The following is a 12136-nucleotide window of genomic DNA, read 5'->3' as shown; positions in this document are numbered from 1 at the left end:
CACTTCTGAATAGAAGTTAGAAAAGCCCCATTACTTTTCTGGACACTCTTTATATCACTTTAAAACTCAATACTTACTCTCAGTTCATTAACAAAAATACCAACTCCAGGAAATAACGTGAACTCTAAATTTGACTTAAATGTTAGCTTCTCCTCTCCCATCACCCCACCCAGTTTGGGCTTAAAGCAGGGAAAGGGAAACATGTCCAAATTCTCTCACTCTCCACCAAGCTATTCACCCACCTCTCCTAGCCTGATAATTATGGTTTCAGATCTGTCTGGGCATGGAAAATGGGAAAGGAAGACAGGAAATGGAAGCGAGAGAGTTATGACTTAAGGATACCATCATCAGCTGGCACTGTGCTCTCCCTAAATCTCCAGCTCTCAAACCCTTTCAACCACTGACATGAGTGAGAGATTCACCGCTTACTTTTTTTAAACTAAACTTTTTTAAAATTTTTGTTTAAATTTAGTTAAAGTTACAATTACAGTAGTAATCTTCTTACATGCATAGATCGCATAGTGGCAAAGTCAGGGTTTTGGGGGTATCCATCACCCAAATAACATACATTGTACCCACTAAGTAATTTCTCATTATCCACCCTCTTCCAACCCCCTCATCCTGAGTTTTCATTGTCTACCAATCCACATTCTATGTCCATGTGTACACATTATTTAGCTCTCACTTAGAACAAAATTCAGTGTTTATGTCTAACTTAGTTCACTTAAGATAATGGCCTCCAGTTCCATCCATGTTGATGTGAAAGACATGATTTCATTCTTTTTCATGGCTGAATAGTATCACCACTTACTTTTGAAAATGAATGTTTCTTGGGGGAGCACCTCCTCATTGTGGCTGAATGTGCCTAGCCAAAACTTCCATTCTAACATCAGTTTACAAGAGATTTTATTTATATCATAGCTTAAATATATGTAACAGTACAGAAAAAAAATTAAGTGTGTCAAATAAGAAAAATATTGAATAAAAACTATTATAAACATTTATCTGCCTTGAACACTAAAGGGTTGTCTTTTAGCAAAAAGAACAGTCTCCCATTTTTGCCTAGCTTTAACCATTGTGAAACACAGAGAGAAGTCCAAGGGGTAGCTAGGCTCTGCTGCAGTCAAGAGTCTGGGACAACCAGTTCCAGAGCTCTGCAAACACAATACCCAGTGGGCCAACCCAGCACTGTGTTACAGAGCTCACATGATCCAGCCCCAGACCTGGCTTGCAGCTTTGGATCATGTAGCCTTTTTCTAGAGTGAGATTCACTGCAGTGTTTATATGAGCTCCCAGGTAGGGCATCAGAATGACTATGCATCCAACTGTCATGTTCCAGTTTTTTTCTTGAAGCTTAAGCAAAGTTTTAACTATGTCCTGGTAAGCTAATGTGTAAAAGCTATGCTCTTTCAAAAGACAGTTTCTACAATTGCAGCTCTCATGACTCTAACGCCTTAGACTGAGCATCCCTGAGAGGTTGTTATTTGATTTAGCAAGAGCTTTAACTTTATACCAGTCCATTATAAACAGCCGTGGTTAGATACTTTAAAAATTAAAAATGAGTCACTTGGGATATAAATTGCCTGTCCCTTGAAAGTAATTTCAAAAGGTACTCTGTCTCGACAGAGGATGCCTAGAAAAGTATAAGAAAGGAGTAAAATCATTTGACTTAATTGCTTGGAATTGTGTAAAAATAAAATCTCTATGTGTCCATTGTTTTCCTTATCAGACAGCATCTGGTTTGTGATGACTGATGGGTTAGGGTTAGGGTTCAATTGCATGACTAGCAGTCAGTGCTGGGTGTAGGCTGGGGAGTCTAGGTTCTCCTCCATATGGCCTCTTATCCGCCAGTAGGCTACACCAGCTTCCTTTTCGTGATGGGTTAGGGCAGCCTCACCAGAAGTCAAAGGTGGAAGCTACAAGCCTTTTGAGGCCCAGGCTCTGGAACCATGCAACATCACTTCTGCCATATTCTATTGATCAAAGCAACTCTCAAACAAGGCTAGATTCAGGGAGTGTAGAAATAGATTCCATTTCTTGATGGGAAGAGCTGCAAAGTCACATTGTAAAGGAGCATGCATATTGAGTGGGAGGAATCTGTGACCATTAAACAATCTACCATAGTATCATCATTATCATTATCATTATCATCATCATCATCATCATCACCACCACTATCTCTGTTTTATAGATACCCAGCTGAAACTTAAAGAGGAACTTGCCAAAGATTAAATGACTAGGGAATAACAGACCAAGAAGAGTACACACACACACACACACACACACACACACACACACACACACACTCCCCTAAACATCTAGTCACATATTCTCTTACATAGTGTGCCTGATAATAAAGGTAAATGCCAAGGAGGACATGATTTGAAATCCAGCAATCACTCCTCTCTAATGCTACTGCAAGATTGTCCTATGCTGGCTATTGGGGATCAGAGTATTCCCTGCCATTCTCCTTTTCTCTCTCTCTCTCCTCAAATCCTTACCTGCCAGTGTGAGGGGTCTGACTTTGGAAGTTTGTATACTTGGGCCGGTACTTGACCTCAAAACTCTGTGGTGCTCTCTCTCTTCTAGCCCCCAACCCTGAGCAGTAAATGAATTAACACATATCATAGGCCTAGAGTAGTGCCTGAACGATAGTAAAATAGTGTTTAATTAATTTTAGATGCCATTGTTGTTATTGTCACTTTTATAAATAGTATTATGTGGATTGCGTGTCTTCACAAGGACAAAATCGATAGAACAGGAAACTTGCCTATGGTATGAGTCAGGAAATACTTTGATCAATTGTTCGCCAAGTATGGACCCTAGTCCCAGAACTTATTAGACATGCAACCACTTGGACCCTATTCTAGACCTAATAAATCAGAAGCTGGGGCTCTGTGTCACAGAAACCTGGCTTAAATCCCAGTGGTGATATCTACTAGTTACTCAAGTCCCACTCATTTCTTCTTTAACTTAAGGATAGTTATGGGTACTCACTCTGCCTCATAAGACAGGATTAAATTCTGATTAAGTAAAATGTTTTCGAATACTGGCTAGGCCTGATGCAGTGGTTTACACCTGTAATCCCAGCACTTTGGGAGGCCGAGGTGAGCAGATCACTCAAGCCCAGGAGTTCGAGACCAGCCTGGGCAACAGGGCAAAACCCTGTCTCTACAAGAAGAAATAAAAAAATTTAAAACTACCCAGACATGGTGGTGCATGCCTGTGATACCAGCTACTGGGGAGGCTAAGGCAGAAGGATCATTTGAGCCCAGGAGGCCAGGGCTGCAGTGAGCTGTGATCATGCCCCTGCACTCCAGCCTGGATGACAGAATGAGACCCTGTTTCAAAACAAACAAACAAACAAAAAACAAACAAGAACACTGGCTATATATGATAAATATTCAATAGTTTTAGCTATTAATACTAGCTTCTCCTTGTTCCTGCTTCATCATTCCTACCTTGCCTTCTTCACAGGGTGTTAAAAACCAGATGAGTCAACATATCATGTGAAAATACTTTGAAAGGGATAAAATGCAGAACATGCATTAGAAATGTTACTGGCTGGTTCTGATACTGCTAAATATCTCTAAATCTTTCCCTGCCCACCCACCCTCGCTCCGGCCTGGGAGAAGGATTGCATTTCCTCAGTTCATGAATAGCCATTGTGGTACTGGTCTGGGCTTTCACAGTTTTGTGTTTCCTTCTATTTGGCCTTGAAAGAGATCACAGCCCAGTGTGAGTCTCCAGATAAATGAGGAGGCAAATGCAGAAAACACCCCACCCCTGCAAATGCAGAAAACTCCACCCCCTGCAAGTCTGGGATAACCTCCTATATTGGGGTCACTTAAAGTATGCAGGGGAGACACCCCGCTGCTACTACTGTTCTGTAGCCAGAACTAAAGATGGGAAAAAATTCCCCTTCACTGAGGCAAATGCCTGGAGGGAGGAGGGCAAAGAAGTAGTGGGGGAGAGGGGGAAAGGAAACCATCCTCTGATCCTTCATCACGACTCCTAGATTGACTAGTGTGAATGGATACTATATAAACAGACTCTGAGACTGCTGATGCTACAAAAAAGGCCACTTGGGAAATAACATATTGTGGGGAGGATACGTTTCAAAAGAACTTAATTTATAATTAACATCTTTCAAGCCTAATTCTAACATGGACTATAGTTTTCTTAATTTGCCAGTTAAAGTGGACTACCATGTGCCAATAGCATAAAGATGGTCTACAATTCACTGGACCCCACCAGCCTGAAAATCTCAAGGATTTTTATTCTCTTTCATTTTCTTTTAGTGATGGGCGATTTGCATTGTTTTCCATTTTGTGCACAAAAAGACCATGTTGCTATTTTGTGAACATATAGTTAACCCTTGAACAACATGGTTTTGAACTGTGCAGGTCCATTTATATGGGACTTTCTTTCAACCAAATGCAAATGAAAAATACATTATTGGTGGAATTTGTAACTCAGGTATACAGAGGACCAACTTTTGTATATGCAGGTTTTGCAAGGCCAACTATTTTACTTGAGTATGTGAAGATTTGGTTATACATAAGGGTCCTGGAGTCAATCCACCCCCATACTGAGGGATGACTGTATAATCATATGCACATAAAATACAACCATGAACAGAACACATGCATTGAAATGGGCCCTTTAACATGACAGTATTTCTCTGCCACATTGGTCTCCCTGGGCAGACGAGTTCTACCCTAGATGAAAGTTGATACAGTGGGGAGAGAGAATGGCAATGGGAAAGCAAAATGAGATCAAAAGAGAAGCCAGGACATGCTGATTGAGAGGGGAAGCTTGTGGTGCTTACCATTGGTTATACATATATCGGAATCACCTGGGAAGCTTTTGAAAGATACATATTCTATGATTCCACCTCAGACCTATATCAGGATTTACTGAGGTAGGACCTCAGCACCTATTGTGTGAAAATCTGCCAGAGTGGTTCTAATGTGCAATCAGGTTTGCAATCCATTGGAGAGTAACTGAATAATCAGCCTGTTAAGAAAAACACTAAAGCAGGAAAAAGGAGGAAGTGGTGTTGGGGATATACAACCTAAATCTAATCACAAGGACATCAGGTAAATTCAGATGGAGGAAGATGCTATGGAAATAACCAACCTGTATCATTCGAAAAGGCCAATGTCAGAATGGTCACTTTAAAAGACTGAGGAATTGTTCCACATTAAAGAATATTAAGAGGCTGGGTGCAGTGGCTCACACCTGTAATCCTAGCACTTTGGGAGGCCGAGGCAGGAGGGTCACATGAGCCCAGGAGTTTGAGACTAGCCTGGGCAACGTGGGGAGATCCCATCTCTATAAAATAAATAATTTTAAAATTTTAAAAAGAAGATTAAGACACTGACAACTAGATGCAATACAGGATCCTTGGGGCTGGATCTAGAGAGAAAACAAGCAAAAAAAAAAGGATATTATTGAGATCGTTGACAAAATTGAAATATAGACTGTGGATTTAAGTATATCCATTTTGAATTTCCTGAATTTGATAACTTTATTGAGATTGCACACTTAATTCAGGATATATGCAGCCTATTCCCTCCACCCATAATTTCTGTGGGTGACTGTTTTTGTTTTCCTTTTCTTTAAAGCCAATGTTATCATAAGCCATGCTTTATTTGTCTGCTATCCTAGGGTTTGGTAATAAATGTTTGCTAGCTCCTAAGTCCATAGCATACAGCAGCTACACCCATATAGACTGCCCCATTGCAAGCATTACTGCCTCAACTGGGTTCATCTGGGAGTAGACTCCCTTCCAAGGGTGGGGTGGCAGGAACTGTGGTGTGAAAGAAGATGCAGCAGAAGTGCCTGATTGGAAGAGTGGCTCACTTGCACTCACATCTGGTTATAAATTGTTTGGCTGTTTGTAGTTACAGAGCTATAACAAAAGCTATGTAAAGCCCATTTCCTTCAAATTAAAACAAAATAAAAAGTAGGGGAGGGGAAGAGGCTGATAAATGGGTGTGGGAAAAAAGAATACCAGGAAACCTTAGAGATGACAGTGGAGCCTAGAGAGACAGTGGAGCCTGCTGTTAGAGACGTAACCGGCACTCCCACCCCTCCCTTGCAGTATTTTAAAAAAATCTTGGCTGGTCTAACAGACTGAGCAGCTGTTAAATGTCTTTGGGTGTTGATCTACTGAAGAGTTTCTTGGGTATGATTTTAGGTACGAGATTGGAAGCAATGATAATTTACGGTCATTTGGATGTTCTCAGAAAGATGAGTTCTCAGTCATGAACTTTGTCATTCTCTAATTTTACCGACTGCGCAGCATTCATTGTTTATTTTAATGTTATTCATAGAATAGTATTATTACTAATAATCATGGAACTTAATATTTATTGAGCCCTTTAGACAGGAACTGTACTATACATATGACATGCAAATTCTCATTTAATCCTTACAACCGCCCTCTCCTAATGCTTCTATTATTTCCATTTTCCTGGAGACCTATGATCTAGGAAGTTTAGCTAGAAAAATTCCTTGAAAAGTAAGTATCTCAGACTGTCTCTCTAAACACAAAATAGGCTGGTCATGGCTTTTGGCTTTAAACTACTTATCAAAGTAACATTTCTCTACATTTTAATGCATCACACCTGCTGCAGGTTAAAATTGTATTCACTTTTGCCAGAATTTACTATTCAGCCGGTTCGAAGTAAAACTCAGAAAAGGATTTGCCATCTTGTAGTTGTTTTTAATTGACACATTTCCCTGATTGCTATGCTTTCTTCTAATAAATACCTGAGGGGAAGCCTGGAGTGAGGTTTGCATAACAAAACTACCTCCTAGGAGGAAAGGTATCAAACTGGCCTTATGTCTAACATGTGTTAAGTTTGCTACATGTTGATCCTTTTTGCTTAAGTATTCACAGTTAATTTTTGTTTTGTTTTATTTTTGTTTTTGAGATGGAGTCTCACTCTGTCACCCAGGCTGGAATGCAGTGGTGCAATCTCACTTAATTTTTAATGAGAAGTTATATATATCAAAATATGCATATTATATATTATAAAGGTCACCAATTCACTTAAATAATACATTCTAAAATTGTTCTTCTAAGTCATCTATGTAGTTTTCCTATAAGCAAAGAGCTCAGTAAAATTTATTAAAAAAAATTAAAGCCAAGATCTCATTAACTCTCCTGAATGTAAAATGATATCAAGTACAGGGTTTAGGGTATAATCTGAGACTTTGTTCAGAATTTGAATAGCTCCTTCTCATGAACTAGTACTGGAAGGCCTATTAAAATGCAGAGGGCTCCATTATTGAGCTCTGTCCCCAGCATTTCTGATTCCTAGGTCTGTGGTGAGGCCGGTAAGTTTACATTTCTAGCAAGTTCTCAGATGACGATAATTTGAGAGCTACACGTTGAGAACCACTGTTCTAACGGGTACTGCCTCCCTCCTCCTTCTCCTTTTCCTCCTTTCATCTTCCCTCTCTTCACTTTTCCCACCTTTTTCTCTTTGTCTTCAAAATCAATCTTTTCTTCTTTTTCATTCCTTTGCTCTTCCTTCTTTTTTCTCTTCTCTTTCCCCTCTTCCCTTCCAGGATAGTATTTAAGATTCTAAACATTCATTCTAAACATGGTCCAGCAGGACCAACAGGACCATGTTTAGAAGGACTTGTTTAGGATATTTATTCATGTAACAATATTTGCTAAGCTGACATGAAGATTCAACAAATGTTGGTTGAGACTCTATGAAAATCCCTGTGCAAGAAGAGCAGGACAGACAAAGATTCTGCTCTAACAGAATCCTCCATATGACCAGGAAAGGTAGACAGCACACAAATACATAAATGATTAGATTATTACCAAAAGTCATTGCTCTGAATTAAATGGCCACTGAGATGAAGAATAATAAAGAGATAATTTTTCCTTGTGAGGTCAGAAAGGGACTGGCCCCTTAGAGGTGTGTTGAAGCTGAAACCTAAAGGACGAGAGAAAGATTGCCAAACAGAGAGCCTGGGGAGGAGTGGCTGAAGAAGAGGAAATGACAGGCACAAGAGCTCTAGGGCAAGTCAGTTCCATAGGCAGGGGAGGGGGAGCAGAGCCTCCAAAACCTATACCAGAGCCTGGCACACAATAGGTGGTTAGTCAATGTTCGCTGAATGAAAGTAAATGAATTATCAGACCCAAGTAAGTGGAGAATAGGAGGCAAGCAGGAGGGAGGAAAGAAATGGGCAGAGGCCAGTTAATGAGGGGCCGGGGTAAGGACCATGACCTTTTAGGTCATGGGTGATGGGAGTGTGGATTAACCTAACCAGTCTACTCTGCCCTCCCCTCATCCATCCAACACCATTGCCCCTCATCTCTATGTCCAGTTCAAACCCCTGTCCAAAGTAACGGTTCTCAAACAGTGGCTTCCAGACCCCTTGATGACCCATTGTATTATTCAACATCTATGTTCATAATGTGACAAGATTCATACTTTTAGCCATGAACTCATAATTAATAACTTTTTTTGAGAGAAGGTTTTCACTCTGTTGCCGAGGCTGGAGTGCAGTGGCACAATCTGGGCTTACTGCAACCTCTGCCTCCTGGGGTTAAGCAATCCTCCTGCTGCAGCCTCCTGAGTAGCTGGGATTACAGGCACGCAGCACAGCACCCAGCTAATTTTTGTATTTTTTGTAGAGACAGGGTTTCTCTATGTTATCCAGGCTGGTCTCAAATTCCTGGACTCAAGTGATCTACCTGCCTCAGCCTCCCAAAGTGCTATGATTACAGGTGTGAGCCACCGCACCTGGCCAATTAATGTTTTTAAATTGCTGTGACTTTTTTTTTTTAAGACAGCTGCTTGTTCACTCATGTTTAATCAAAAGCAGCCCCACCCTTCCCATGTAGTCTGGGAAAGGTTTCCTGGTGGCAAGGAAGAAAGCTTGTCCCCTGAAATGGTACAGAGTGGCTGATTCCAAATTTCTGGAATGCAACTTCTAATTCAAATAGTGTCCTTATGCAGGACAAGCAGGCTCAGGAGAAGTTGAGGAATTCCAAAGAAAGATGAGAACAAAAACCAAAATGAACCAATTTATTTATACTTTGTCCAGTACTTTCAAATAAACTCCTCATAGAAAAGATGATATCTGGAAGCTTTTTTCAGTCCTATACTTCCTTGAATATATTACAGTTTTCTTGGATTTCTCATGTTAAGTTTTGTACTTTTAAAAGGAAAAATGTTATCGGTAAAAGCCTGAGTTTAAACTCTTCCTCTTGTTTCATAGCATGCTCATGTTTATGGGTCATTTAGGACTCACTAATCATTTGGGAGCTCTGCTGTCAGCCTTAAGGTTCTGCTAGCACATTAAAGTTTGCAAAGGTAGTTTAATGTAGTTGTGATATTACTTATTCATAGTAGCTGTGTGGTGTATTTAGAGTAGGTATTATTCCAGTGTTACAGTTGAGGAAACTACATTGTTATCTAAATACAGCAAGAGAAGAAAAACATAATGTTGCAAAGGAATAAAACTGGGAAAAGGCTCCTATAAAGGCTGAGGGCAGCCAGAGCCTGTAATAAGAAGGCTTGCAGTATCTGTGGAGGGCAGGAGGGGACCCCTGCCACTGGTGAGGCTGACAGGTATGCCAGGCTGTGAAGAGCCACTGAACTTGGGCACAAAATACTGAGTAAAAGTTCTTTACTCTGCAGGTGACGTAGGCAGAGAAATAGGGAGGTTTTTTGTTCCCAGAAATACACAGATGTTCTAGGTTAGACCTTCTTTGAGTGTTTGTTAACTTGAAAGGATTTGAAATCTCTGGTCTGGCTGTAGATTAAAAGTCTGTAGAATCTCTCGAGGGGAAGAAACTTCATTTTTTCATTAAGAGGTATTTTTAAAAGCATGTTTTCTAAAAGAATTGAAGCAGGCCAGGCACGGTGGCACAAGCCTGTAATCCCAGCACTTTGGGAGGCCGAGGCGGGTCGATCACTTGAGGTCAGGAGTTCAAGGCCAGCCTGGTCAACGTGGTGAAACCCTGTCTGTATTAAAAATACACACACACACACAAAATTAGCTGGGTGTAGTGGCACACGCCTGTAATCCCAGCTACACGGGAGGCTGAGGCTTAAGAATTGCTTGAACCCGGGAGGCAGAGGTTGCAGTGAGCTGAAATCGCGCCGCTGTACTTCAACCTGGGTGACAGAGTGAGACTCTGACTCAAAAATAAATAAATAAATAATAAATAAATAGAATTGAAACAATTTTCACTTTTTTCTTTTTTCTTGTTTTAACTTTCCTCAAAGTAGACACAGTAGATATAGTAGACAATAACATAGCTTTATGTATAGCCTATTTGAAAAAGAAAGGAATATGCCATCCTTCCCGCTGATTTGAAAATTAGAATGTGGAATTTCATTTCTTTTGGCAGTTGTTAGGGATGGTGCTCCAAAAAAGCAATAAAAAATTATAAAACTTGTTGCAATATTTTGCTTTTATCACTTGTGTACAATTAAATATTTTTGCTCTTTAGTTATTGGGAGCTTTTCTAAAATCAGTTTTCAGATAAATAACCGTTTGGGTACTGAAGCAGTTGCTAAAGGGCATACAGTTAGGGCTGAACGCTGAATAAATGCCATTTTTTTTTTAACTTGTGGAGAGCTGACTATCAACAGTAGTTTCCACAAATGAGAGTTTACATGGCTGTCTTCTTTTGGCTGGACAATTAGGGATGAAATGGCTTTAACTACTGGATGATAAAACTGTTAGCTGTGGGTTGAACACTTGGTAGTGATTATATTTGTCGTTAGAGCTATTTACATAAGATTTAGGGAGGATACAAACCTATACAAGAGAAAAGGGAAAGTGATTGGGAGAAAAGAATGGTCAAGCTGACAATCCTTTTGGGGTCTTTTTCTCTTGCTAGTGTCAGGGGATGCCACCGGGACAAATGAATGCTTTGAAGTGAGAAGGGCAAAAGCTCTCTAATAAAAGACTTCAGGAAAGAGTGCAGGCGACCTGGGGAAATATGCTGCGGTCAAGTTTAATCCTGGGAAAAAGCGGTCCTGGAGAAAGCAGATGAGGAAGATAGGAAGGAAGATAGGGAGGGGGAGACGCTGGGTGTGGAGGGAGGAAAGGGGCGGGGGTGGGGGCCTGGAAAGTGACAGGGAGCAAGCACTAATTGTGGCTAAGGCGACTGGGTCGAGAACCACAGACTGGGGAAAAGGGAGAGTACAGGAGGAGGAGGAGGCAGAGCCCAGCGGGGCCGGACCGGACCCCTGGCCGGGAAGGTAGCGGCGCGGGGCAGCGGGGGCAGCTTGGCCCACATCGGGCCCCTTGGCAGGCTCAGGCGTTGGCTCCTCGGGGCTCCCTCCCTCGCCGGCGCATTGTTCCTTTGCCGGGAGACGAGGAAATTGCCTTTTGATTGCGGAAGTCAGCGGACGGGGCTGGGGCGAGGCAGCGCGGGTCAGAATGGCAGCGTGGGAAGGGCGGCGCGCTGCCTGTCCCCGCCGCCTCTCGCGTCCGCAGCCCGCCCGGGGCGGCAGGAGCAGCAGCAGCAGCGGTGGCCGCAGTGGCCCCTGCGCGTCGCCAGCCCCGAGGGAAGCGCGCTGCGCCCACGGGGCGCGCTGAGCGCGCGCAACAGGTGACCCCCTGCCCCGGCCCTCGGGCCGTCCCACGTCCAGCCCCCTCGGTCTCCTCTGGATCTTAACTACTGAGCGCAATGCTGAGCCATGGAGCCGGGTTGGCCTTGTGGATCACACTGAGCCTGCTGCAGGTGAGTGGCCCGAGAAGGGGTCAGAGCTGATGCGCCCCCTCCCCGCCGAAAACCAAATTTCCACTCCACTTTCTCGTCTATCGGGTTGTGCTTTGAAGAGGGAGGTAGCAAAATTTCTTCTTCTGCCTTGGGAAGAATGATCCTCTGGTGAGCCCCCCAACCCAGAATGACAGCTTATCCGGCTGTCAAAGCAAAAAGCCACCTTCTCTCTCCAGCTGCTCTCAAGGGACAGCAACTAGGGAGAAAGTTGCCATCCACCTCCCCTGCAAGCCTCTTCTCTGGCCAGAGGGCAAAAGGACTGGCTGAGGCAAGGGACAAAGGATAAGTAGAGGAGAAAGTGTGGCTTGAGGAGCTTGCTGTGGACATGTCCCTGAGCAGTCCAGACTGTGGACTTAAACT

General features: G+C 42.4%; 1 protein-coding gene across 4 annotated transcripts in view; it reads left to right on the top strand.

Moving 5' to 3' along the window:
- The window catches only part of PTPRB (protein tyrosine phosphatase receptor type B), a 121695-nt gene that overhangs the window by 16077 nt on the left and 93482 nt on the right, over positions 1-12136 (top strand). For 2 of the 4 annotated variants that reach the window (XM_034936225.3, XM_003808738.6), the window contains exon 1: positions 11176-11737. The exons of the other annotated variants lie outside the window; for them this stretch is intronic. In XM_034936225.3, coding sequence (XP_034792116.2) covers positions 11684-11737 — 54 coding nt within the window. In that variant the 5' untranslated portion in view covers positions 11176-11683. Of the gene's footprint in view, positions 1-11175; positions 11738-12136 lie in introns of those variants that run through there. 4 annotated transcript variants of the gene reach the window in all.

The sequence above is a fragment of the Pan paniscus genome, chromosome 10, assembly GCF_029289425.2.
Source record: "Pan paniscus chromosome 10, NHGRI_mPanPan1-v2.0_pri, whole genome shotgun sequence".
In the NCBI taxonomy this organism is placed as follows: domain Eukaryota; kingdom Metazoa; phylum Chordata; class Mammalia; order Primates; family Hominidae; genus Pan; species Pan paniscus.
This window is presented reverse-complemented; position numbering and strand designations above follow the sequence as displayed.